We start from the raw sequence: 23337 nt of genomic DNA, 5'->3' as shown, positions 1-23337 counted from the left end.
ATGGAACGGGCGTTTTCATTGAACGTGTTCGTTGCGTTCGACCGAGAAGTCCGACATTTTCATCGGGAAATAATGCGGGGCTGGCGCAAAGGATTTCTTCACGACGGCCTACGAAACACGCCGAAAGCTCTCTCCTTGTGGAGAGTCTCGGCCGTTTTTATTATTCAGCCGCTTGATCTCGCCGCGGCTCCACCTGAATGGGGGGAGCAACGACTTGGTCGTAATGGAGGTGTATTATGCATCGTGCAAATGAGATTCATCGGATTAAACACAATGAGTCCTCCCGTTGCACGATCCACGTTCAATGGACGATGGATTCGAAAGTGTCTGTTCGCGAGGTCGTCAAACAAACGAGCTCGTATCCTGCTGCGACGCGTTGTATCTCGTCAAATGTAAGATCGCTCGACGAACGAGTATTCCGTGCTTTCTCCGTTCGTGAAACGTTACACATAGCGCGTGCGATGTAGCAAACAATCGGAGTTCGCAGTGTCGTTGTTCTTCGTCGGCCGTTTTAGAAGTGGATCAGCTTTCAAAGTCGTTGTTACTCGATAATCTTGAACGTTGATTTTCAATAGCCCCCGGGAAATACAACGCTTTGACTTGAAATCAATAGTTCCGGGTATTCCGTGGCGAAAAGGAACCTACTCTATACGATTCTTTAAAGCGAACTACGCTACTTCCCTGTAAAGAATGCCCTTTTCTTCCTGCCTCTAACGATTCTGCCTTTTCTTACGAACTCGGGTCGCGCCGGGACAAGCCGGATGCTCTCAGTTCAACGTTCACCGCAGGGAAACGAAAAATTCCGTGAATACATCCTTTCCAACCCTTCTACTGCTACTGGTACATTCTTTTGATAGTTTTAGAAGGAAATTTCGATGATAAGAAATTATCACCGGAACGTGCGAATAGTTTCTCCGTCAAAGATCGCGCAATTTGGAACACATATTGCTTCGTGGAGCCGTTTCTCTCGGTGGCGAGAAGTACGGCTCTCGAAAAGTTTATTAAAACTCCGGTAGGATTTCGTCGGAAGTTTCGTCAGAACTTCGAGACACGTAGTTGGACGAAAAGTTCGAAAGTGGCCGCTTTAAGAATTCTCTTTCAACGGCGCAGATTTACCCGTCGCGAAATTCATTACGCGTCAGAATTTCCCACGGACGAAGCTACGTCGTTCGTAACTTTCTCCCTAATCGTCTTTCGGATATTCCATTTCGTGTCCAGCTTCCGTTTCATTTGCGATCGTCGACGTGACTTCGACGAATATCACATAGAGGTATCAAAGATCCGAATCGATTCATCGATTCAACGAATCGACGTTGTAACTACACGACTTTAACGAGCGTAATATGTCTGATTGCAGTGAGGGAGGTTACGTTGTCCGAGCTCAGGGACTCGATAGCGAGGTTACGGGAGAGAGTGAAGCTCGTATGCCGAACGAGGGGTTCTCCGCCCCCAAGGGTGCACTGGCTGAAAGACGGTATACCGCTGCACCCTCGAAGAGGCCTCAGGATTCAACACAAACGGTGAGTCTGCTTTCCACTTTGGTTTCCAGCGAAAAATATTCGCGAAACAGCTGGCAGAAACATCGCGTCTGCGCTTCTGGCTATTTACGAGAGAAAACGTACAGGTTGCGGTAAAAGGAATTCAATGGAGCCGTTCTGAAAAAAAGAAAGCACCGAGTATAATGCGCGAACGTTTCGCGTGCGTCGGAAAAATCGTCGGGGTAACGACTCGTCGCGGCCCACGCGAAACTATTCGCTCGTAGCGAGCGCACGTTCCCGCTCGCGAGACAACTTTTGCTTCTCAACACGAAGCAAACGGTTACGAAACACCGCGAAACTTTCAGATTTTCGCCGAACGTTTATAACCGGGATAACGTACGACAAACTCGTCTGTTCTCCGACTAATTCGCGATTAACGAAATCGTTTCGTGTTTGGCACCGATTTCCAACAACGACTCGCGAACTTCCGCCGCTCGTTTTCTCGTCGTTTTTCATCGTCCCCCACCATCCTCTCGATTCAACGTTCGTACAGCTTCTAATATCGTTGCCAAGAATACTACTCGCGTGTGACATCGATTTCTGCCCGCCTCCGTCGTAGTCGCGTGCCTCCGAGCAATCGATCGTAACGACATAATCGCCATTATTACGCTCGATTTCTTTTATTATTACCGTCGTGGCTCGGTTTCCTCTAGAATGCGCGGCTGGGAAATAAAAAAGGCCTCTTAATCGTTTCGCTTGAACCGCCTCCAAAATATTTATTCGCCTTGTCCACAAGAAGCCGCGATCTTCGACCAACGATCTCCACCTTCTCGTGTTCTATTTTCTTCTGTTTCTTTCTCGTTTCTGAGCAGTCCGCGAAATCGCGACGAATGATCGAGGGAAGAAACGACGAGGGTGGTGTCGCCGTTCGAAGGCCGATAACGCGAGTTTCGTGCGGCGAACACGTGCCGAGCTTGTTAAAGCGATTGGCGGTTTGTAAATCTCTCGCGTGGCCGTGTGGCTCTGCGAGCGGTTACCACGGCCCTGGGAACCGTAATAATTTCAGACGGCCTTTCGGCCGGATTTACTATCCACGGAGGAACGATTATAGCGAGTGAGCCGGCCGGCCCTCTTCTCTGATGACTCAACTGTTGGCAAGACTCTCGTTTCGCTGATGCTGGTGCTGCTTCTGCCGCTGTTACTCTTTAAAGATGATGTATTCGTGTGGCAGTCGAGGTGGCCGCGTGTGCGTGCAGCTTCTTGCCGGTCCGACGCGAGCATATTGTAATGGAAACCGTCAGCTTCTTTTTCCTTTGCCCGTCAAAGTCTACGGTTTCAAACTTTTCTTCCGAGCCGCTTGCGTCGCTCTTCATTTTTCCCGTCCTTTCCTCGTAATAACGCTTAAGCAACGCGTCTCTCCTTTCTGCGACTATCTCTCGCAACTATGCGATATTGTAAACTGTTTTCTTGCGAGTTGCTCCGAAAGCTGTCGGAGAAGGCTCTGCTTTTCAACGATGTTCCAAGCGAGAAGAAAGTGAATCGCGACATATTTTTGCTTTCGCTCTCGAAAACGCGACGAGAGGATTCGCAGGGCGAGTTTAATGGCCGTTTGTAATTAGTCGGTGGGGACGCTTTACCGGGAACGCGAGAATGCCAGCGAATCGATAGGAAAGTGGCACTTGCCGCGATTGCTCCGCGACGACACGCCCGCCACCATTTTTATAGAAATTTTAATGAATACTCGTAAGTAATTAGAGACCGAAGAAATGGATTTTTCATATTTTGCGTATGATGAAAGGGTTCGACGAAGCGCGATGCGTGACGGAAAAAAATAGCTGGAAAACACGTCGCACAAAGATTACGTGGTATGCTGTACGGGCGAAATTTTTGTTGCAGAATTTTTTACGAGTTACTAGTAATTAATTAATCGGCAGACCACGCGTGAAAGAATGTTCTCAATTAGATCCCCGGTCGTTTACGTTGCGTTGGTCAAGACAGCTGTACTCGCGTATCGTTGATTTATGACTCGCGAGGGAAACTCATTCTCCTCGCTGGAATTATTAGCGGCCGACATTCTATACCGTTTTACGTCGCCCATCGATATTTTGAGTTTTATTACCTTTCGCGGATTAATCAACTGCCTGTCGCTAAAGTTCCAGCCATCGCTCGAAACTCTAATTTCTCGAATAGTCGCTTCGAAACGGAGAAACAGCTACGAAGGAAGCAAGATGGAAATGTTTCGTACATCATTTATAGTATACGTTATTTTCTATATCTTCAGACGTTTTTATAGGTCAAGAACAAGCTGATATATATATAAGTATATATTGATATGGAAAGAAATTTGTCGACCGGGAACTTTTTGGGGAGCTTCGATCGCAAACTTGTGGCCAGTGTGCAACGCCATAAAAGGAAGGTCTTACGGCGATCCTTCACCGAGTATGTCATGGACGGGACTGGCGTGCGCTCTGTCGTAATTTTCAATTACTGTCTACGACGCGGACCGGCCGAAGCCAGCTCATTCCGCTGGAAGCACGGGTTCTCGTCGTAAAATCGAACGTGCCCGGGGTTGGTCGCGTGTACGTGGAAGATTCACGAGCGTAAGATCGCCACACCGTCTCTTAATACGATCGACAGAGTTTCGATAGACAGAATGTCACCGTATCGAAGGTACCGCGCAGCTATACCATGCAAGCAGAGAAGGATATCGAGATTGCACGAAACGAAAGTTCGCTTTGACCAGCGAGAAATTTTGATATCGTTCTTAATGGAATCTGTTTTTCCTTCCGTACCAGCCACGTTGTACCCGATCGCGCTTCTTTGCTAAGGGCAAGAAATTTCCGCCGGGGCGCCGATGGATTCCTATCGCACAAAAGGAGAGGGCAAAAAAGCGGCAAAGAGAAAACAGAGGGCGAGCGTTGAAAGGAGTCCCGACGTTGCCTCGCGACATTAATTTTCCACCAGCATTCAATTAACTTGAAAGCCCAGGACGCGGCTCAAAATTACGCGTCAATCGAATTAAGCAATAAACAAGATTCGTGAAAGCGGCGATGCCTGAACTCGCGTACCGCGCGAGACCACCGAACGTTGCTTTCAGAAAGCAAAGGGAACGAGACATTCTCGAAAGAATTCAGTCCTTTCGAGTAATCGGTTGAACAGAATTTCTATTAAAGGAAAATAGAGTTTATTTGACAGTCCGCTGATGACTTTCTAATTTCCTTAAAAGCGAACGAGAACCTCTGCCGTGTCTTTGTTTAATTTCGCGTTAGGCGACTACCGAGTGGAAAGAAAGGACAGTGGCGCGTGCCTGCGAGACGCTGATTAATATTCACCGCGAGAATCTCGACATCGAAATTAATTTAACCGGGCGTTCGGCGTCGATATGACGAATAACTGGTGGGAAACCGAGTCCGATATCCAGGCACCGGTGAATTAATATTAACAATTAATCAAGGCAAGACGAATACGCGTGCTTCTCGTTGAAGTTTGATCAATGCCGACGGTTGCAGCTGGCAATTATTCCGAAATTATCACGTTCGTACGTTGTCGTTACGTACAACCGTGTTCCTGGGCGTTTATTATCCGGCCGGCAGTAGTTATCTCGCTAATTTGTCATCCGTAAGTACCGGAGGGGTGAGCCGGCTGACAAAAGTGCACCGTCGCGTAAGAGCCCTTATCGAGAGTGCTTCCGCGCGACGTTCTTTGCGCCCCCTCGCCCGTAAATTAAATGGGTAAATGTTATAATTACGAGCCGTGCGCTTCGCGCCTTACGCCTTGCGCTTCGTGCCGTTCAAAGAATCGGAGCCGCGCACCCTGCATTTCGCAAACACGTTAATCCCGTGAATCTTCTCTTCCTTTCTCTTGCCGGCTCTTCCGTATTACCTTCAGCGCCGTGTTTTTTGAAGCACGTAACTCTCTTTGCCATTTAATTATATAGCAATGGGAACGATCGCGAAGCAAGTCAGGAGGCTTTCGAGCCTTAGGTATCCCGTTTTCAAACGAAGGCCTTTCATTTGCTCATCGTTGGTGTATTGCTATCGAATTTCCATCGATCCGGTGGACACTAGGCTAGCGAGCGTTATCTGACGCGGCAAGCTATTAGGTGATTGCAGGTATACAAAACGTATTTCAACTCTACGTTTTCCGAACGTCTACCTTGGAACGGCGGCCAGCTTTGAACTACGTCCGATCAAACCGCCGTTCCTGCGTCTCGTCCATGAGAGAAAATTTAATAGAAAGTTATATCTCGTAATTTTCCCCGTTGCGTTGCTCGGGACCAGACTGCGGAAGCGACACGAGGAATCGAAAGAACGTGGGAACGGAGGTACTTTTCGGGAGAAACGAGCTGTTATCTATCGCTGAATATCGTCGAAATTTCAACGACGATGTTGAGAACATTCGAATATTATGCTGGGGTAATCGCAAAAGTACGATAAGTTGATCATAAAGGCGAGACATAAACGATATTAGACCGCGAGACAAGTCCGTGACCGCTAGCTTTACGACTCGTCTCGACTTATCGAACCGACGACCGTGCCGTTTTCGTGACCATTCAGAGTAGCTTGATTCCATATCCTATAAATCCATTTATGACTATTCGATTCCATTATTTAATATTCGATTTCGTTATTTATCACTGCAGCCAATTTTCGGAACTTTGCAGTACTTAAATCGAACCGCGTGATTATCCGATGAAGCAAAGCGTAATTCGTTCTGGATATAATCCAGTAACGAAGCAACGCCGGTCGGAAACCGGTATTAAGTCATGCCATAACTAATGCGGCCATCGATTTTACGTACACCAGCTGAAAATAAAAAAGATCGATCGATAACGAATTTTCCTACTATCTTTATCATTTCGTATCTTTCTTTTTCAGCAAATTTTATCTCCAATTTCATATAAATTCGATAGTAACAAGGCTCGTATCGTCTTAAACTTAATTGTTAGGAGAAGCACACAACTCGTGGGATGATCCAATAGAAAAAGCACGAGAGGAAATTTATGCGGTATAATTTGCTCGCTGTAAAAACGGACACCGCCCAAAGATCGTAGTCGCGAGTAAATCGTTGTGTAACGGAACTGCGTTTCGTTCGAGGGGCGTACGAATGCACGCTCGAGTTTCTACCGTTTTCCACTCACAAATCTCTCCGACGACCATTGAACGTGCCTCTTACCTCCGAAACGGAACCACCCCCGGAAGGTCTTAACCCAGTGCAAACGGCAAGTGGCGTTCGTTGCTCGTTACACCGAAACCGGTTCCTACTCGTCTCTCTCCGCTTGTACGTGCTACCCGAGCAGGAAAGATTGCCACCAATAAAATGTTAATAGGTTAACGAGTAACAACCAGATCCTCTCGGGGACTCTGCAAACAGACCGCGTTATTGCTGAGCGGAAGCTCCCTCTTCTCTCTCTCTCTCTCTTTCCCTCTCCCTGTGTGTTGCGCTGTTTCACCTTCGCCTTGTGAACTCATCGCTAATGAAAATTAATAAATCAGCGGAAACCGCACCCCATGAATCGCTTCGGCTAGACACGAGAGCCCTTTTTCGCGTGCTGATTGAATACGAAATTACTGGAAGGGAATTTGAGTAATTTGCGCGGCATTGCTGGTGATTTTCGCTTTTGGAAGGAAGAAATAACCAGCCTCTGACACTTTCTGCTGCACGATGACTCGTTCGTGGTCGACAATGGAAATCAAAGTTGCGCTTACACGTTGCATGGTATCCAAGGACCGAGTTTTTCCCACCGTAACGAATTTTGTTGATATTTAAATCCGATAAAAATGTATCGAAACAAGCGCGTCTCTGGCGCGGAACTACAAAGCTTTATGAAGCAGAGAGATTGTACTATGTTCTAATTCGCATGAATTTATATACATCCGAATGAATAATGGGCCAGGAACGACGTGGCACTTTCCGGCCTCATACTAATTATTTCCACGACCTATCGATTATTCTTTTGTTAGTCCGTTAGGAACGATACGCCCCGCGGCTTTTTGTTCTTTGGCTCTATCGATTAGATGCCGAACGTGTTTCTGGTGACCGTGTTGAAAAAAAATCTGTTACGTGAAGCTCGTGTCGACGTTAACTACGAAGGGCCGAAATTTCCGTTCAATAGAAACGTCGCGGTCACTTTCGACCACTTACGTTCCACTCTGTAAACGAACTGAAAACCTATCCGCACGCTTCAAACGATACCTGGTTTTAATGCCTAAACCTCGGCAAGTGACACACGCTTTACGAAATACGCTTCTCGATTTCTCTTTGTAGTCTCCGTCCAGACTGATCGTGACGTGAACTGTGTTCGTAGTCGAAGCTTGGAAACGGCCGCCGGTTCCTCTTCGCGAGGCTCGCGGCATCAATATTTATGCGCAAACAAACGGGACATCGATGCACAAACGTTCCTGATCCAATAAACACGAAAATGGAAATGCTAGCCAGGTTGGGTTCTTGTCATCTACGATCCGTATAATATCTCATAGAGCATCGAAAAGTGAATCGGATAGGAAATATTTAGAAGGATTTGCTGTTTGAAACAGAGTGTTATCCTTCTGTTCGAATGGATAGGTTGCGAAAAAGATTTGTGGCGTTCAGACGCGAAACACGGTCGATCAGGCACGTCTGACCATACACAGGCCTCTTCTACTTGTCGATTCTCATCACAGCGGTGAAGGAAGGCGCCCGAGTTGGAAGAAGTCCTTTGATTCCTCCATTTCTTGCGTTGTAATTTTCTAGTCCAACGGGGAATCAACATCTTTCTCTTCGAATGTTCTAAACATTGGAAGACAGTGGAAACAAAAAGAGTTGAAAAGTTTCGCCGAAGTCTGTTATTCCGTAAGAGTGGCACGAGAGTGATAAATTTTATCGCGAAACGGTTAAAAAAGAAGCGTCCAAAGCCTGCTACAGACCCGAAGGCGAGTGACTGCCGTAGTCCCCAGTAAACAAAGCGGCAAAGTCAACAGGATTTTTAACAAGCAATTTAGAGTTCACGCGGGGGCCATTATCAGGATGACGCGGGGATCTTTATGCACGTCGGGCTTCGTTACGAACACTTTTGCGAGATCCTCGAAAGCGAGTGCCAGTCATAAAGTTTATCCGGTCGCCTGGAGTCAAGTTGCTTCGCTTTCGTCACAAAGCCTCCGATCTCGTTCTCGGCCTCTGTCGCTTGCGTGGTCGCCGATAAAAAAATCAACCGACAACTGCATTTGCATACCCGGGCAAACTATCTCGCATTTCTGTCGATAAATATACTTTCTGGCCACGGAGTTTAGCCCGGATCAGCAGCCGGCCAGGTCGAATGCAGATTTACGCAAAATAGGATTCGTTCGGCCTAGCTCTCCGCCGAAACAGAGACCATCCCGTACTGTCGTTGGTTTTCAATTTCGATTAAGTCTGCGGGCTGAACGAAAAACTTGCAGCTACCGACCGCTATTAAAACTGCCGACCTTTATAATAATGAAAAAGAAATTGGAGACTCGTTGACCCTTTGTTATCGAGCGCATCAATTTTACAGCGCGCGATTTCGTTCCTCGCAGACGCGTCGGCCGTTCGCTTTTATTCGGAACAGCGGCCGAAAGAATGGTGCACGAGGTACGGCGTGCGAGCTTCCCAGGCTTAAAAGCTCGGCCGTTCGAGCCGGCTTTTCAAGCAGTATCTCAGCTTTACGGTTCTCGATTCCAGAAACGCATACGAATACGGCCGGGCCGTGTGTATAATTTACCAGAGGCCGGACGAGCTCGCGAAGGATGGACAGAGTTATTCGGGTGTGCGCCGTCGCTTATTCTCCGACTTCTCGAACTGCACAGGATTTTCATTGAAATACCGCCAACGCCATGGACCAGCTTCGAAACCAGCGTCTGTTTTCACGGCTGACAAGCGCCGGGTTTCGCCACGCTCGCATAATCGACCGCTCTTTTTATTTCCTCGCGATTCAAACTCTTCTATCGCATATAAATTTTCACCTCCACGTCCCAACACCTGTCTGTTTCTTCAGATGACGGAACGATTATTTTCGTTAAGCTTCCAGTTTCGGTTCGTCCCGGTCGAATTCGGTATACATTTTCTTTCTTTTCTTTTTTTTTTTTTTTTTTTTACCACCAACAATAAAACAAACGTTCTACATTTACCAATTGACGAAACGTTTAGAGAGCGATAGGCGGGTGGAAAAAACGGGGGGCGATCAAACGTACAACGCGATTCGCTGAGCCGCGTGGCAGCGGTTACTTTTAAGCCGAAACTCGTGGACCGTGGAAAATTCATCCGCACATCCTATTAAAAAGGTCTCGAGCACGTTGCGTTGAAAATTGCTCGAAATTCGTCATATTCTGTCAATAACGAGTCTTCCCGTAATTCGTCAAAGCGAACAACCACGGATAGGTACTTTGTCCCTCCCTTTACCATTTCCTTTATACGTCGCATAATCGTTATCCACGACTCGAGGTGTTAATATTCACGGTTACGGTTATTAATATCAGCGCTAACTGGAGCGGTAATGGTAGCAGCGTACGCGCCGTATTATCGCTATATTCTTACTACTAATGCTGTTGCCGTTGACACAACATGTGTACGAGCATAATGTGTAATAATTAATATACCTGCATATACCTACATACCTGTAGGTTACCTGTTCATCCTCGTATGCCTCAACGCGCGATCGTTCGGAAAGCTATTTCTCTGAATGTCAGGTATCGTAACGCTTGTGGAAAATTTAATTCCAGATCAGATTACCATTTTAAAATGGGACATCCTGTGTCGATCGTAGCTATGGTTATAGATCTCTGATGAAAACGTTGCATATTGCTACATTTGAAGTTCGAAGAATCGTGTTGCAGATTTTCGTTTCCTTTGCAAGATTATCTATCTATTATTTCGTTGGACAAACCAACGATGCTACTGTTTCGTCAGTTGTCAATTTTAACGCAGCAACCTGTTCCTCTAATACATCAATGGTCTTTAGACAATGGTCTTACTGGTCTCGAATTTTCAATGTTGTCGATCCCTTTTGCCGAATATGCTCTTTCGCTGACTACTTGATCTTCTCGTGGGAAATGGTAGCACCTTAAGAAGGTCGCTGTACGATATTCTACTTGAGGACGATGTTTAGCTTTCCTGCGCTAAGCTGGTCTGGTCCATTGCATGCTTAACTTTCGTTTATCTTCTATTACGTTTCTTTTGTCTTTATTTTTCTTTCCTTCTTCTTAGGACTTGGTATTCTCTACGCGATATTCTCACATTAAATTGGTACTTGACCCGTATAAGAAATAAATTCGATCGAATCGTACGACGGTTCGACTGCGAGATCGTCGAAGACGCGAAGCTCAGCTCTATGGTCGATCGAGACAAGCGAGCTTTCTATCGAAACGAGTATCGTTACAGATAAAAGTTCTCGTCGCCTTGGTCGGCGGCAATACAAGAAAGGAATGAATCGCGTATTCTGTCAATTTTACGCGTACGCGCGAAGTAAAACGGCAAACTTTCCCTCCCTTGTACCTCCTCTTTTCTGTTCGCGAGCTTTTGCCCACGACAAGTGACAGGTAACTTTTAAACGAGCCCAGAATGTGAGTGCAGTAAAAATACTCGCGAAAGGTAGCACAAGCGCGACGAACAAACGGCAACTCGCGCTGCCTATTATTTCGCGAATCTCGGCTTTCCCTCGGTGTCCGCAGCCGTCTCTTTGTGCACACGCACGAAATTTTCTCTCGGCGAAACCCTTCCCGTTCTCGGGGAAAAAGTTACTGAAACGTCGCGCAGGAATCGCGGAGTATCCAGTGCTCAAATGTTATTAAAGTTCCTTCTACTTTGATGTTTCATTTCGAGAAGAAAATTTACGTTGTTACGAAACAAGCAGGTAGTTGTCGAAAATTTGTGAAAACTGGAATCGATTAATACGCAAGTGTAACGAGGCCCGACGCAAAAATGTAGAAAGAAAATGTTCGCGCCCAGTTACACGGAGAGTGTTAACTAGAAGGGAATTTCCGGCGAAATCAGCGTAGAACCAAGCAGTCTGGAAATGAGAGCGGGCCCGCGAGGCAGTTCAGGGACCCGTGCGGCATTTATTTTTGTAAATCGGAAAATAGGGCACCGCGCGCGTGCCGCGATAAGAAGACTCGAGGCATTATCTACGTAAGCAGTAGACAGAAATAGCTGGCAAAATCTGCGAAATCCTATCATGCCGGTGCGGTAGTTATTAATTTAATGCTTGAAGAGCGCGGGTGCCGCAGGGAGGCGAAGTGAAATTCGTAATGAACACGGAAAGCTCGCCGGGGCGGCGGAGATTAATATATCTTGATCGTTAAGTATTAACGTGAGAAACGGACTTGCCGGGTTATTTCGGATTATTTGCGCGTATAAATTCGAGGCTTCGCTTCCTTTCTCTCTCTCTCTCTTTCTTCGCTCCATTCCTCTTCCACGCATAGCTATTTGCAGGAACTTGTTACATCGTTAACGGACAGTCGGTCGTCAAGAAGTTCTCGTTGATCCGACAAACTTGCCGGAACTTGGAAGCAGATGCTCCGGACCTTTGAAAGTGTTTCGCGATCCACGGTTGCGATCGATCGCAAAATTCACTCTCCCTCTCGCTTTCCGAATCCCTCGTTCGTCCGTATAAAATATTTCTAGTCGAGGTTCGGTCGGGACGTAGTCGATCCGCTTTGAAGTTGGATAACGAGGACAGTAGAGGGGACCGTAGCGGACAGGGTAGCCTGACACGGTCGAAAGGTTGATTTAAGGAATTTCCCGGAAGCGACGGAACAGCAGGTGCTCCCACGAAGTTCGCCCGGTCGAGTTTGAAATTCCCGGTAAGCCGGATGGATTCGCGGTACCATTCATTAAAAAAATTCTTCTCCCACAGGAGGTACTTTAAGGGCGACTCTTTTGGCTAGCGTCTGGCCGGTCACTGCCAGAGGATTACTGCGGTTGAAAAAGCGCGGAACAATCGCGTGTGGGAGAAGGGAAAATCGTGGGCGGAAGGGAAAGAGAGAAAAAAATATCGCAGCCACTGAGTCGAGCGAACTGGCAAAGGAAAAAGAACGAACCGCCCTCACCGACGTTGCTGCCAGGAGGAACGAAATTAACGACTAAACGAGCGGGCTGCTCGCGCTCGCTGCATCTCCGCTACCGGATGAAACAAACGTACTTTCGGGGATAACTGTGACCGACCGACAAGCTTCTGGTAACTTTGGTCGTGTCCTGGACCACAGCCAAACACGATTAAGTCGCCGCCCTCTTCCTTCCAGGGAACAAAAAGGAAGAACGGGGGTTGGAAAGGGGCCGATACCTGAGACATCTGCAAGGTGTTTCTTCCATTCCCGGTGGCATAGCGCAACGGCAACTCCGCCGCTCCCTTTACCCATCTGCTTCGTCGCAATTGCGACGCCGGTTGGATGTTGTCCAATGACAGTGGCATATCGGCCAGTTTACCCTGTCGAAACCCTCCACGTGGAAAACGAGGTTGGACTGCGAACGCGGTGAGGGTAAAGGCCGAACGAGAGCACCCGTCGCTATCGGAGGATCGAAGCGGGGCGAAGGGCTGCGAGGGTAAAATCAACTGGCGATTTTCCACGGTTGATCCACAACGGTTCGGGGTTAACTTACTGCGGTACCCTTCGGCTCGAATCAAATATTTATAGATTCCTTGGAGGGGAAAATGTATCGGCTGACCGATCGCTCGAGCGTGCCGGAAATGCGCGGGGCAACCTTCGACCGCCTCGACTAATCCCTAGAAACGAGAGCGAAACCTAGCTTCGTTCCGGTGCAATTAACCCTTCGCATCGTTGGAATATTTATGAAAGGGCGTCTGGAAACTTTGCCCGTTTTCTGCCCCTAAAACAGAGGACTTACGGTTTTTCTTGCAGCTGCTCCACGAGGCTCCGAGTCGAATCTTCCATTTGCGAAGGGACTTGGAAATTACGCCGTGAAAACCAGCCAATCGTCCTCTCAACGGTATTAGTAGTTCACGAGAAAGCAACGAGGTGGAAACAAAAGCAAAGAGAAATGGAGGAACGCTTTCTCCTGCCGTTACTACAAGGAATATACAATCTGCTCTCGGCAATTAGTAACGATTAATTAAGAATATTCGTGGCGTTCCGCTCGCGCGGGTTTCTTCCTTTAAAGACCCTGACGCTCATAATGGAACCTGCATGAAATTTTGGTACGAAGAAGAGGGCCGTCGACGTTCGCCGTGGAAGCATCAGGGCCGCTCACGTGGCGCGGAAAGAGAAGGATCCCAGACTGCGTCAAGAGAGTCACGGGGTCGAATGGGAGGTCGGTGCCTTTGTGCACGGCAAATTAATAATTAATTAAAACTGATGGGCATCCGTGGCCAAAGCTTGGACGCGGAGCTTCTCCAAACGCGCGCTTGGCGATGGTTCGTTGTCTCGCAAAAAAGGTTCAACCCATCCATAAGGCGAACTACCATTTTTAGTCGCGACCCTTGCTTTGTGGTAATTTGTTCCATTACATGAAAGCCGTGGAAAAGGACACGGCATTCGCGAATTAATCGTTAATTAGAAAAGCGAAATAAATACGTCGTGTTCCAGTCGTACACGCGGTCGTGTCCCGCCGCTATTTTTATTCGTTTTTCCTCCTCGTCGTAATTGGTTTGCGACGCTATCTCATTCGTCACCGAAAATCGATAATCGTTCCTCTTTTCGATCGTGGCGAACGGGGGGCATGGGTACGTTGTAACTTTGTGGAAATTCGGAAATGCGTTTACGTGACGGAGAAATACGGCCGCGGAATCGAACGTACAGCGTTGGAAGTTCCGTTCGTTCGCAACGAACAGGCTCTCGTTCGGAAAAATCGATTGTTCCAGCCGGAGACGAGAGGGCACGACCTTGCACGCTCGAGAAAATCCAGCCAGACGCGGCAGACTCGCGAATCAAATTACCAAGCCGTCGGCCAACTGTAACGCGTTAGTTTATAATTTAACAATTTCGCTGGGACGGTGCGGTCGTCGCCAACGATCCCAATGAACGCGAACGACGACGCGGTTCGTTATACCCGAATCTCTTTCACGCCTCTTCGACCCCGAGCTTTTGTACTTTATTCCGTTTTAAAAGCCTCTTTCCTCAACTTTCAACAACTTTTCTGCTATTACTCGGTCAGCCTGCGCGTAATCCTTTTACGAATTTCTGCCACGATACCCACACCCCCGCTCCCTCATAGAGGAAGAAAGAAAGTAGTCGGCCGTGGAGAAGACGGACAGTCTGAAAGGCACGGCGAAAGCCGCGAGGATATAAATTTACCACGGGCTAAGGTTCTTACTCACGCATTTCTAAGCGATGTTTCGGTAGCCGGCCGCACCCCGTGCCCAGACTCTCAACTACGATCCTCCCTCTGCCTCGTTTTTCGCGCGCGTGTCCGTATTTATTTAGATTCGCGACAAGGTCCAGCATCTCCGTTCTCCGTGGATGACTCACAGCCGGGCACGTCGGACGAGAGAAGAGCGGAGAGAACGCGCGAGGAAGGCGGAGGTGCGAGAGAGGAAAACCAAGACTCCGAGAAGAGACTCTCGTCCGCGGAGAGAAGAGCGAGCAAGACGAGACTCGACGCTCTTGCCAACACTCTGCTTAGATTTAAATCGGTCTGTTCGAACCGCGTACTCTCTCTCTCTCTCTCTCTCTCTCCCTCTCTTTTTCTTTCTCTTCGTTCTAACCATTGATTCGCTAGAAATATCTTGACGAGTCGCGGATGAACGCGAAGGAAACCTGCCCTCTGCAAACTTTACGAAACTATTAAAAGATTCCACGAAGAGAAGGTAGACAACAGAAGTTGCTTTCGATAACTTCTCGAGAGGATCGATTACTCTCCTAGGCGTTAAATAAAGGACAAAAGAATGCGGGGCTGAGGAATATTTTCTAAAATTATTGATGCCATCGAGCAACGAAAGAAGGCCTTAGAGGTCTCTCACGTTGTATAAAAAGCAAACCTCACGAAAGATCAATTGACGAAAGATCGAATAGAAGGGTAGGTATAAAAGCTGTTTTTGTCTTGGAGGGATTCGAGGGCGATGCAACAACTTTGATGATGAGACCAGCTACAAAAACTGCCTGCCGACCTAATATCTCTATCTCGCATCAGAAAATTTCGATGGAATTAACGTGGCCGGAGATGAGAATACGAGATCTCGCACTTTTTCATCTGTTCTATCCGAGAGGACATTGCAGGAAGGGGACAGGGACAAAGAGTAATCGTCGTAGCCGTAAGATTAGACCGAAAGGTCACAAAACTAAATTTCGCGATGAAAAAGGGCAGTCGGCCCGACTAAGATCACCCTTCTGTCGGGGCAAAGAAGCGGAAGTGGTCGCGAACGGTAACTTTTGCGAAGTGGAAAGCTGAACGAGGCGGAAGTCGAACGCAGTCTCGAAAGGGAAGAAAACGAGGAAAGCCAAAGAGGAAGAGGGAAGGTAAGAGAAATGCGAGCGAAGAGGAACGGAGAGTTAAGGTGACTCTTGACGAATCAGGGCGTAACCCGCAATATACAGGGTGTTCCCGAAATCGTGCTGCACCCGGAAAAGAAATGATTGCTCGTGTAAAAGTAAGTGGAAAATATAGAATACAATTTTTCCACGCGGAGCACCGTTTTCGAGAAAATCGTGTTTGAACATTCGTTAAGTACAGGCGCACTCAACTAGCTCGTGATCTGCTTAATTTACCCAATTTATCTAGCTACCGTTACCGTGCGATATATTGTAGCATAGGAGATAAAATATGTGAAATGTAGAGCGTGGTATGGGAATATCATCTGTGAAATGGATTTGGGATATTGTGTGTGCGGTGATGGATATTAAATGTTGGATATAAGATATCGAATGTGTGGAAAGACGGAGAGTGATTATCGAGTCTAATGTGCCATTTTTAAAGTATTAGGTATGGAAAGTAGAGTATTGCTTGTGGCAGACACGACGTAGAACGTGTGATGCGACATAAAGGAAAATGGGATAGAATATAGGATTTGAGGTATATGCTCCAAACGTAAATAACGACACGTGCTAACACGAGGTATGTCGTTTCAACTTGCACAACGCTTTCGAAAACACCCTGTATAGATGCAGACGAAGAAGACTTTTACACCAAAAGAGGCTGTGAGAGCGACTCGATGGTTAGGCGAGATTAGAGGCGCGGGCAGGCGAATACGAGCGAGCGCTCGAAAGCTCTAGAGGACTTCACCGTCGTAGGCCACTTCATCCTCGCCAAGAAGTATACCAGATTCTTCGGCTTCTTTTCTTCGCGACCGCCCAAACAGCCAGCCGCCGGACTTTCGAGCCAAGACCTTTGTTCCGATATCTGTGCCATCGACTGCAGAATCGTCTGACCTTTTTCCAGGATATCGAATGATTCGCACACGTAGCTCACGATCTTGCGTCTACCAGCTGATCCTTTTCGATACGATCGACGATCGTGCGAGAATCTCCACGACTCGTTATCGCATGAAATTCATCGCGATGGAATTGAAAAAAGATACTCGCGATTCGTTTCGATTTGACGCGAAACAAAGGGAAAACGATCTGAGCCGAGGTTGGAAAAGCGAGAGGAACGGAACACGTAAGCGAGCTACGAGCTGAGAAGAGAGTGTTGCAGAAACGACGAGCGATTAATATGAAAACAAGCGGAATAATATCGTAGTTTGTTTTCTGGTCGAACGAGACGCAAAGGGCGAACAGCAATAACGCGATCCCAAGGCGCTTTGATCGAACTGAAACGAGAGATCGTAACAACGCGGATGCAGAGTGAAAAGGTGGCTGAAAAATGCATAGAAAGGGTGAAATGGTAATGGGACGAGCCACATAAAACGTTGCTTGCACGAAACATTTACCTTCAAAGAGACGAGCGTTATGATTCCTGATGAAGAGAACGAACGATCGCGTTGTCGAAGTCGCGAGAAACGGAATTGCAAATTAAAGCGAACAACTGCAGGCTAATGTAACGCGGGACCAGTTGCGAAACGCAACGAGATATTATTGAAAGAAACGAATATCGAGTGGTGAGAAAAACGAGTGCCGCGAGCCCAGCCAATGATTGGATTAAAATAAAACAAGCGTCTTTGCAGCGATGCTTTATTTCTACGTTTGTTTAACGCGCCGGATAAATCAGCGACCGCGACACCAGACTAAACCGTTTTACATAAATGACACGCTCTATTCGTCTCGCTTCCATAATTTATCGTGTCGACGGTAGGATATTATTTTCGATGTCCAAATCGTCGAGAAACGGACCGACGCAACGCGACGCAACGCGAGGCGACGCGACGGTCGCACCCGAGTGAAACGTTTTGCGAACGTTTCACAGCTTGTGGTCGAAAAACCAGATGGTGATGAGACGAAAAAGTCGGTGTAACATCGGGGGTGAAAAATAACGAAAGAATAAGGCTGGTAAGCCAGCACGCGAGGAGCATCAGTTCTTTCACCAGTCAAGGCATTAAGCTCTTCTCCTTTCCTTACACCCCGCTCCTTCGTTCCTGTCGCGACTCTGAATGGTGGCGCAGCAGTGGCATTGATGGGTCACAGTATTTATAACCAAGCGAGCGTGCGAACGCCATGGCTTTTGACTACCTGTGCTTAGACGGAGGAAGCTCCGCTTTCTGATATTTCGTCCGGGCCGCAGAGACTCGCGCTTTCAACCCAGTGTCCGCTCGGAAAAACGACGGACGCCATAAATCCGGCCAGTTTTCCGTAGTACGACCCTTCTTTGTCCGAAAAAGTCATTCATCCCGTCACGGAGGCTTCTTCGAAAAGCTGGAATCTTTGAGAAATTTCTTCGAGGCTTCGCTGGAAGGTGAATTTACCGATAACGGTATTTACGCGAGCGAATCAGCCACGAGTAAAATTTGCGCCACTCGAGTCGTGACGTGGAAAGTTTGAAACAACGCGGGATATACCTTGAGCCTTCCGAAACGAGAGAAGGCAAGAGAGAGAGAGTCGATCATCGGAATGTTTTATCGCGGGTTCACAAACGCCGTGAAACTCGAAATCGAAATTTCATCCCACGTGGGACGCGGAATTCCGCGTGATATGCTCGGGAAAATCCGTGCGGCTTAACGAGCTGCCACGACGAGAGTTGGAATCCCGATGGGAACGGATCCGGACTATTTCTCAGGAACAGTCCACCGGGAGCCCGCGGCGTCAGAGTTTTCCTTCTGTTCGAGAATTCTGCCTGGCCTTCCGGACCTCGTAGATGTTCACTGATCACTGGAACTCGCCGGAATTACGGCATCGTTAACGCGCGCCGCTCGTTTCGCGTTAATGTTCCCCGTTGGATTAAAATTACAACTAACGATAGGAGGTCGAAATCGAGTCGGCTCGAATTACTTTCGCGAGTTTCCGCGCGCCTGCAACGACACGTTACGTCCTTGGGAAAAAGGCCTTCCGTCCGAGGTTCCCTCGAAAGCGAATCGAATTCGATGGAAATAAGAGTAAAACGGCGAGAAAACTGCATCAGGAAGGAAACGCGGGACGATCGAAACGCGAAAACGCGCTTGGCTACGAACCGAAAACTACGGCACTGAACTGTCCCGACTAAAATTAGAAAGTACGCTCAGAGTCTCGTCGGTGACTACCGAGAAGCGTCGCGTTGTCTGGCCATCGTTATTCGTATCTCGCTAACGTAACTGATTCGTTAAATCAGCCGCGGTGACTTCCAGACAACATACCGACGTAATTCGATACCGCGTCGCCTGACGAAAGTCTACCGAAATTGCTCGGTTCGAGCGACGATCGTCACCGGACTACGTCACAAGGCTACGTCACCGAGCCGAAAGGAATTCGCGTCGACCATAAGTCAGACGCGCGCGTCCCACAGATCGTGTCGCGTTTCTCTACGTTTCGCTGGCTGTAGACCGAATCTTTCGCGATTCTCGCATTCGTCCAACTTCTCCCCTCGTCTTTCTCTCTTATTTCTTCTCCGGTTCTTACCCTACCCTTTCCACCTGCTCCTCTGTCACCTATCAAAAGCACCATCTTCGTAGTTTCTACTTCCTCTTTCATAGCGTGCTTTAGAAGGGGCGAATGGTAGTGCGCGGTGTTGCTCGAAGCACTCGTGAAAGCACGCGTCTGCAACTTGCTGATTTCAGTTCACGGTCGACTCGTTCGCCGTCGAATCTCGGCTACGCGTCTCGATTCGCGAGAGCGAGCCAAGTAAAAAAGGAGCCCGAATAGAATAGGACCTGGACGAACCGATAATAGAAAAGAAAGCCTTATCGAGCGTCCTTGAAAGGTTGTTCGCGTCGGTGTCCACGGTACGAAACGCGCGAGTCTCGCAGCCGACTCTCGATACAATCGCGCTCGGAAGAATTTCATGGAACAACGGTGGCACGGGAGAACGGGTGGACGCGGTCGACGTTGAGCGAAGAAAAACGTCTATAGAAGATAGAAAGAGAGGAGCAGGCCGTACGGTTCAACCGACAGAAGCACTAAAGCAGAGAGCCAGCCGGCCAAAAGAAAACCATTAACTGCTTCCACGGAATGGAAGAAAAACAGAAGGGCCAGAAGGAGAAGGGGCGAAGAAAGCAGCGCTTCCCTCTTTCTCCCTTTCGGCGTGTATCTCTTTTTCACCCCATCGCTGTGCTCGTGCACGACATGCCGTTTCCATTACAAGACAGATAGTCCTCGCTCGCCATTCGCAGCGGCGTTCGCCATTAGGAATCCATTCTACGTCGTTGGTCAATCGGATCGGTCGTATTCGAGCAATGCTTCCGATCCTCCGATATCAGGAGTCTACTTTCAAAGCCACGTGATCGTCCACTATTCGTGCGAATACCGTTTCAAACCGCGTTCTAGCTATCTAACGACGCGTTCTTTGCTGCATAGATTCGCAAATGTTCTCCCACGTAAAATCCGTGCCACTTCTTCGGCGGTAGGTTTTCGATAGGAGGCAAGAAAAAACTCGAGAGGTCCCGGAAAAATTGGGACTGCGAAATCGCAGAGCGCGCGGCTCCATTCTTATTCACGAGAACGCTTAGGTGAGCAGAATTTCTTGACAAATTCCTCGCGTCACTTTTTCTCGTTCCGTCGCGACATCGCGTTCGGGTCCCTTTGGGCGAAGGTAACAAGGAACAGAAAAAGGAAGAGACGAGGAAAAGCGAAGGACAGACGAGGGAAATTAAGCGTAATACCCGCATGACGACGAATTCTCGGCGAAACGACGCAAGCGAAAAGCCTGTCAGAGATTACTCTAGATTTAATTTTAAATAGAAAGTCGCTTTGTCATAGAAATTCCGTTCGGCTAATTGACTTTAGGACGCTCTCGGAACTATCAATTTCTACTTGCTGGCGATTAAACGCCAGCTCTGCGTTCCCTACGTGTGTTTTTCAATTACGAGCCAGCGAAAACGGGGAAAGAGCAGCGTTACAAGCACAAATAAGCGTACCGCGTGGCTATTATCTCTAATGCAGGCCACGGGTTTACCAGTCGAAATAAGCCGCGGAAAACGGGCCATGCGTAATTCGTATTAATCGCGAGACAGAATGGGTCGGCCGAACGAGTTTTGATAACACGGCCAGCAGGGACATGGCAGAAAGGGATCTAGCGCGACAGTCTAAATCCGGTGGAACGTTAATAAACGAAAGGTGCACCGTGGGACGTGTCGCGGAAATGAATTTCTCTATGAGAGTCTGGCAATAATTGCGCTAGAGACGCTCGTAACATCGCGTGGTACGAGCGACGTCCAGCTTCGGTTTTATCGCGGCTCGTCGAGCGCGCTGGTAGTTAGCCGTGAATTCTGCTCGGAAGTAGGCGAACGTAGAAACACACGGTCCATAGAAATAAAGAAATCGAAGCAAAAATCGCAAACGTTCGACGAGCGTGTGTCCGATATCGAGGATCAACGATATCGAATTAACGTGCCGGCAAACGATCGCGTAACGGCGGTGCGATCGCACTTGCCTTTGTTCGCGAGACGTAGGCGAGTACGTGGGCTGAACGACGATTTGACGAACGTTATTGCGCCGAGCGAGATTTATGAGCCAGCCGATGTGAATTGGGTCCCGTTCGTTACGCGATCAACGGGAAAATATGATGAGAAAAAGCGTCGGCGGAGGTCGAGTTAACACGTGGCTGGAACGAGGGATACTCGTGCAAAGTACAAGAAGCGTTATTTGGTGTTATAGTGATATAGGGATTGTAAGTCAGGATGAGGCGCGTTATTGAAACGTTAAGGGGAAGTTACGTATAGGTACTGCTAGCGCGTACGTACTTATCTCGTGGAGTAAGTGGAGGGGCTGCATTCACTTAGGATGATCGTAAAATCCATTCTTAAGGCGGTTGGCCTGCTAAGCTCCCGAGTTACCGCCTAATCTCCACGCCTGTAACATCACCTTGCGGAATATCGGAGTACCCATAATCGAAAGCCTGCGACGTTTTTGAAAGTTATCCGAACCGGGTAACCGGGTTCCCGTTTGACGCAACGCAACGAACAGCTTCGCCGTAAGTTGTTTCCGATCTTTTAATTTCCGCGTCCCATCTAATATTAACGTCTTCTGCGGCGACGCTATCGGCGTGACGTATCGACGTGTTACGACTGAAAATCGATCTCCCAAGTTTCTCTCCGGTAATCAAGCAACTTTCCAACTTATTTCCCGGCTCTATCCCAGAAAAATCCTCGTTCGCCGAGAGTAATTAAAAGCAGAAAGGCTCCGGAGCGAAAGCAGGACTCGATGAAAAAGGTGTCCGGATGCGTCGACTCACGCTAGGCTATCTCCTCGCGCGGAAACTTTGCGAGGAAATTTCCGCAGACGGCCTTGAGTTCGGGAAGCGGCGTGGCGCGGCGTAGCTGGCGATTCGCCTGAGCCGGTCGTTACAAGATCCTCGTGGATCGATTCCCTTTGGAACGCGTCAAAGGGGTTCGCGGAGGGATGGCGGTGTGGCGGTACGACGGCCAGGGAGGAGGATCGGTAGGCTAACCGGCCGCAAAAACGTAACGAGATGAAAGAAGAGCGCGAAAGACGGACCGACTCATGAACGAGGTGGAATACATAAATAGAAATCTCGGTTTATCCCTCTCCATCGGCCCATGCTTCCAGTTCTCTCTCTTTCTTTCTTTCTCTCTGCCCGACCCTCTTCCTTCCCCCTATTTCGCTCCTTTTCTCTCATTCTCCGTCGGTCGAATTCTCCTGGAAGCTTCTTCTCTCTCACGGTGGCATATATACGCGTCTACTAACCGGAGAGTAGCGGTAGTCTAGACGGAGTGTCGATTTTTGCCGCGGCACCAAATTAGAAACCCTTCTCTGCTGGATCCATGGCGTGCGCGTGGTTCCATCGCCTCTCCGTCTGCTCCTCTCGCGCCACCATTCTCCGCCTCTCTTTTTTTCTCGTTCCCCGTGACCGTCGCACCAGACTCTCTCTCTTCTTCGTCCTTCCTTCCCCACTCGCCTGCTCTTCTTCTCTTCAGCCAACGTTTCTCTCGTTCACTGTGTATCTCCGTATCTCGTGAACGCTCGCATGCGAAATCGCTTAAAGGGGATGAACAGACGACAAGCCGTGTGGCCCTTGGCTCTCGCTCGCGCTCCACTCTCGTGCAAATATTTTCGCTGCGACCTGTGCGGCTTCGGATCTTTCGGAGGCTGCTGCTTTTCGGTAATCGAAAAGGAGGGAGAGAGAAGGGTCGACAAACGATGCCAATGAAAATCTCGTTTTTGGAACCCTCGGTCGTCATCTGGCAAAAGAGTAGGTGTTGCGGAAAATGCTCGTCCTCGGAGGACGTTACAATTGGAAAATTTCTAGTCGATCGATCTTACGAAATACGATTCGATCTTTCGAATGTAAGATTGCCGATGGTAGGAAATAGAAAACGACGGGGAACAAGCTTACGGCGAAGCTTCGGCAAATTCAAGCTACTGAATGCAAAACACCGCTGATCTTGTATTCATCC

The 23337-nt window shown here is 48.3% G+C and overlaps 1 protein-coding gene across 3 annotated transcripts in view; it reads left to right on the top strand.

Annotated features, from left to right (window-relative positions):
• LOC100649387 overlaps positions 1-23337 on the top strand; it is a 199026-nt gene that overhangs the window by 112374 nt on the left and 63315 nt on the right. For all 3 annotated transcript variants that reach the window (XM_048409259.1, XM_012312609.3, XM_003398251.4), the window contains one exon: positions 1358-1520. In XM_048409259.1, the coding sequence (XP_048265216.1) occupies positions 1358-1520 (163 nt within the window). The remainder of the gene's footprint in view (positions 1-1357; positions 1521-23337) is intronic.

This window comes from Bombus terrestris, chromosome 10, assembly GCF_910591885.1.
Source record: "Bombus terrestris chromosome 10, iyBomTerr1.2, whole genome shotgun sequence".
Lineage (NCBI taxonomy): Eukaryota > Metazoa > Arthropoda > Insecta > Hymenoptera > Apidae > Bombus > Bombus terrestris.
The sequence above is the reverse complement of the archived record's forward strand: the minus strand, read 5'-3'. Positions and strand labels throughout refer to the sequence as shown.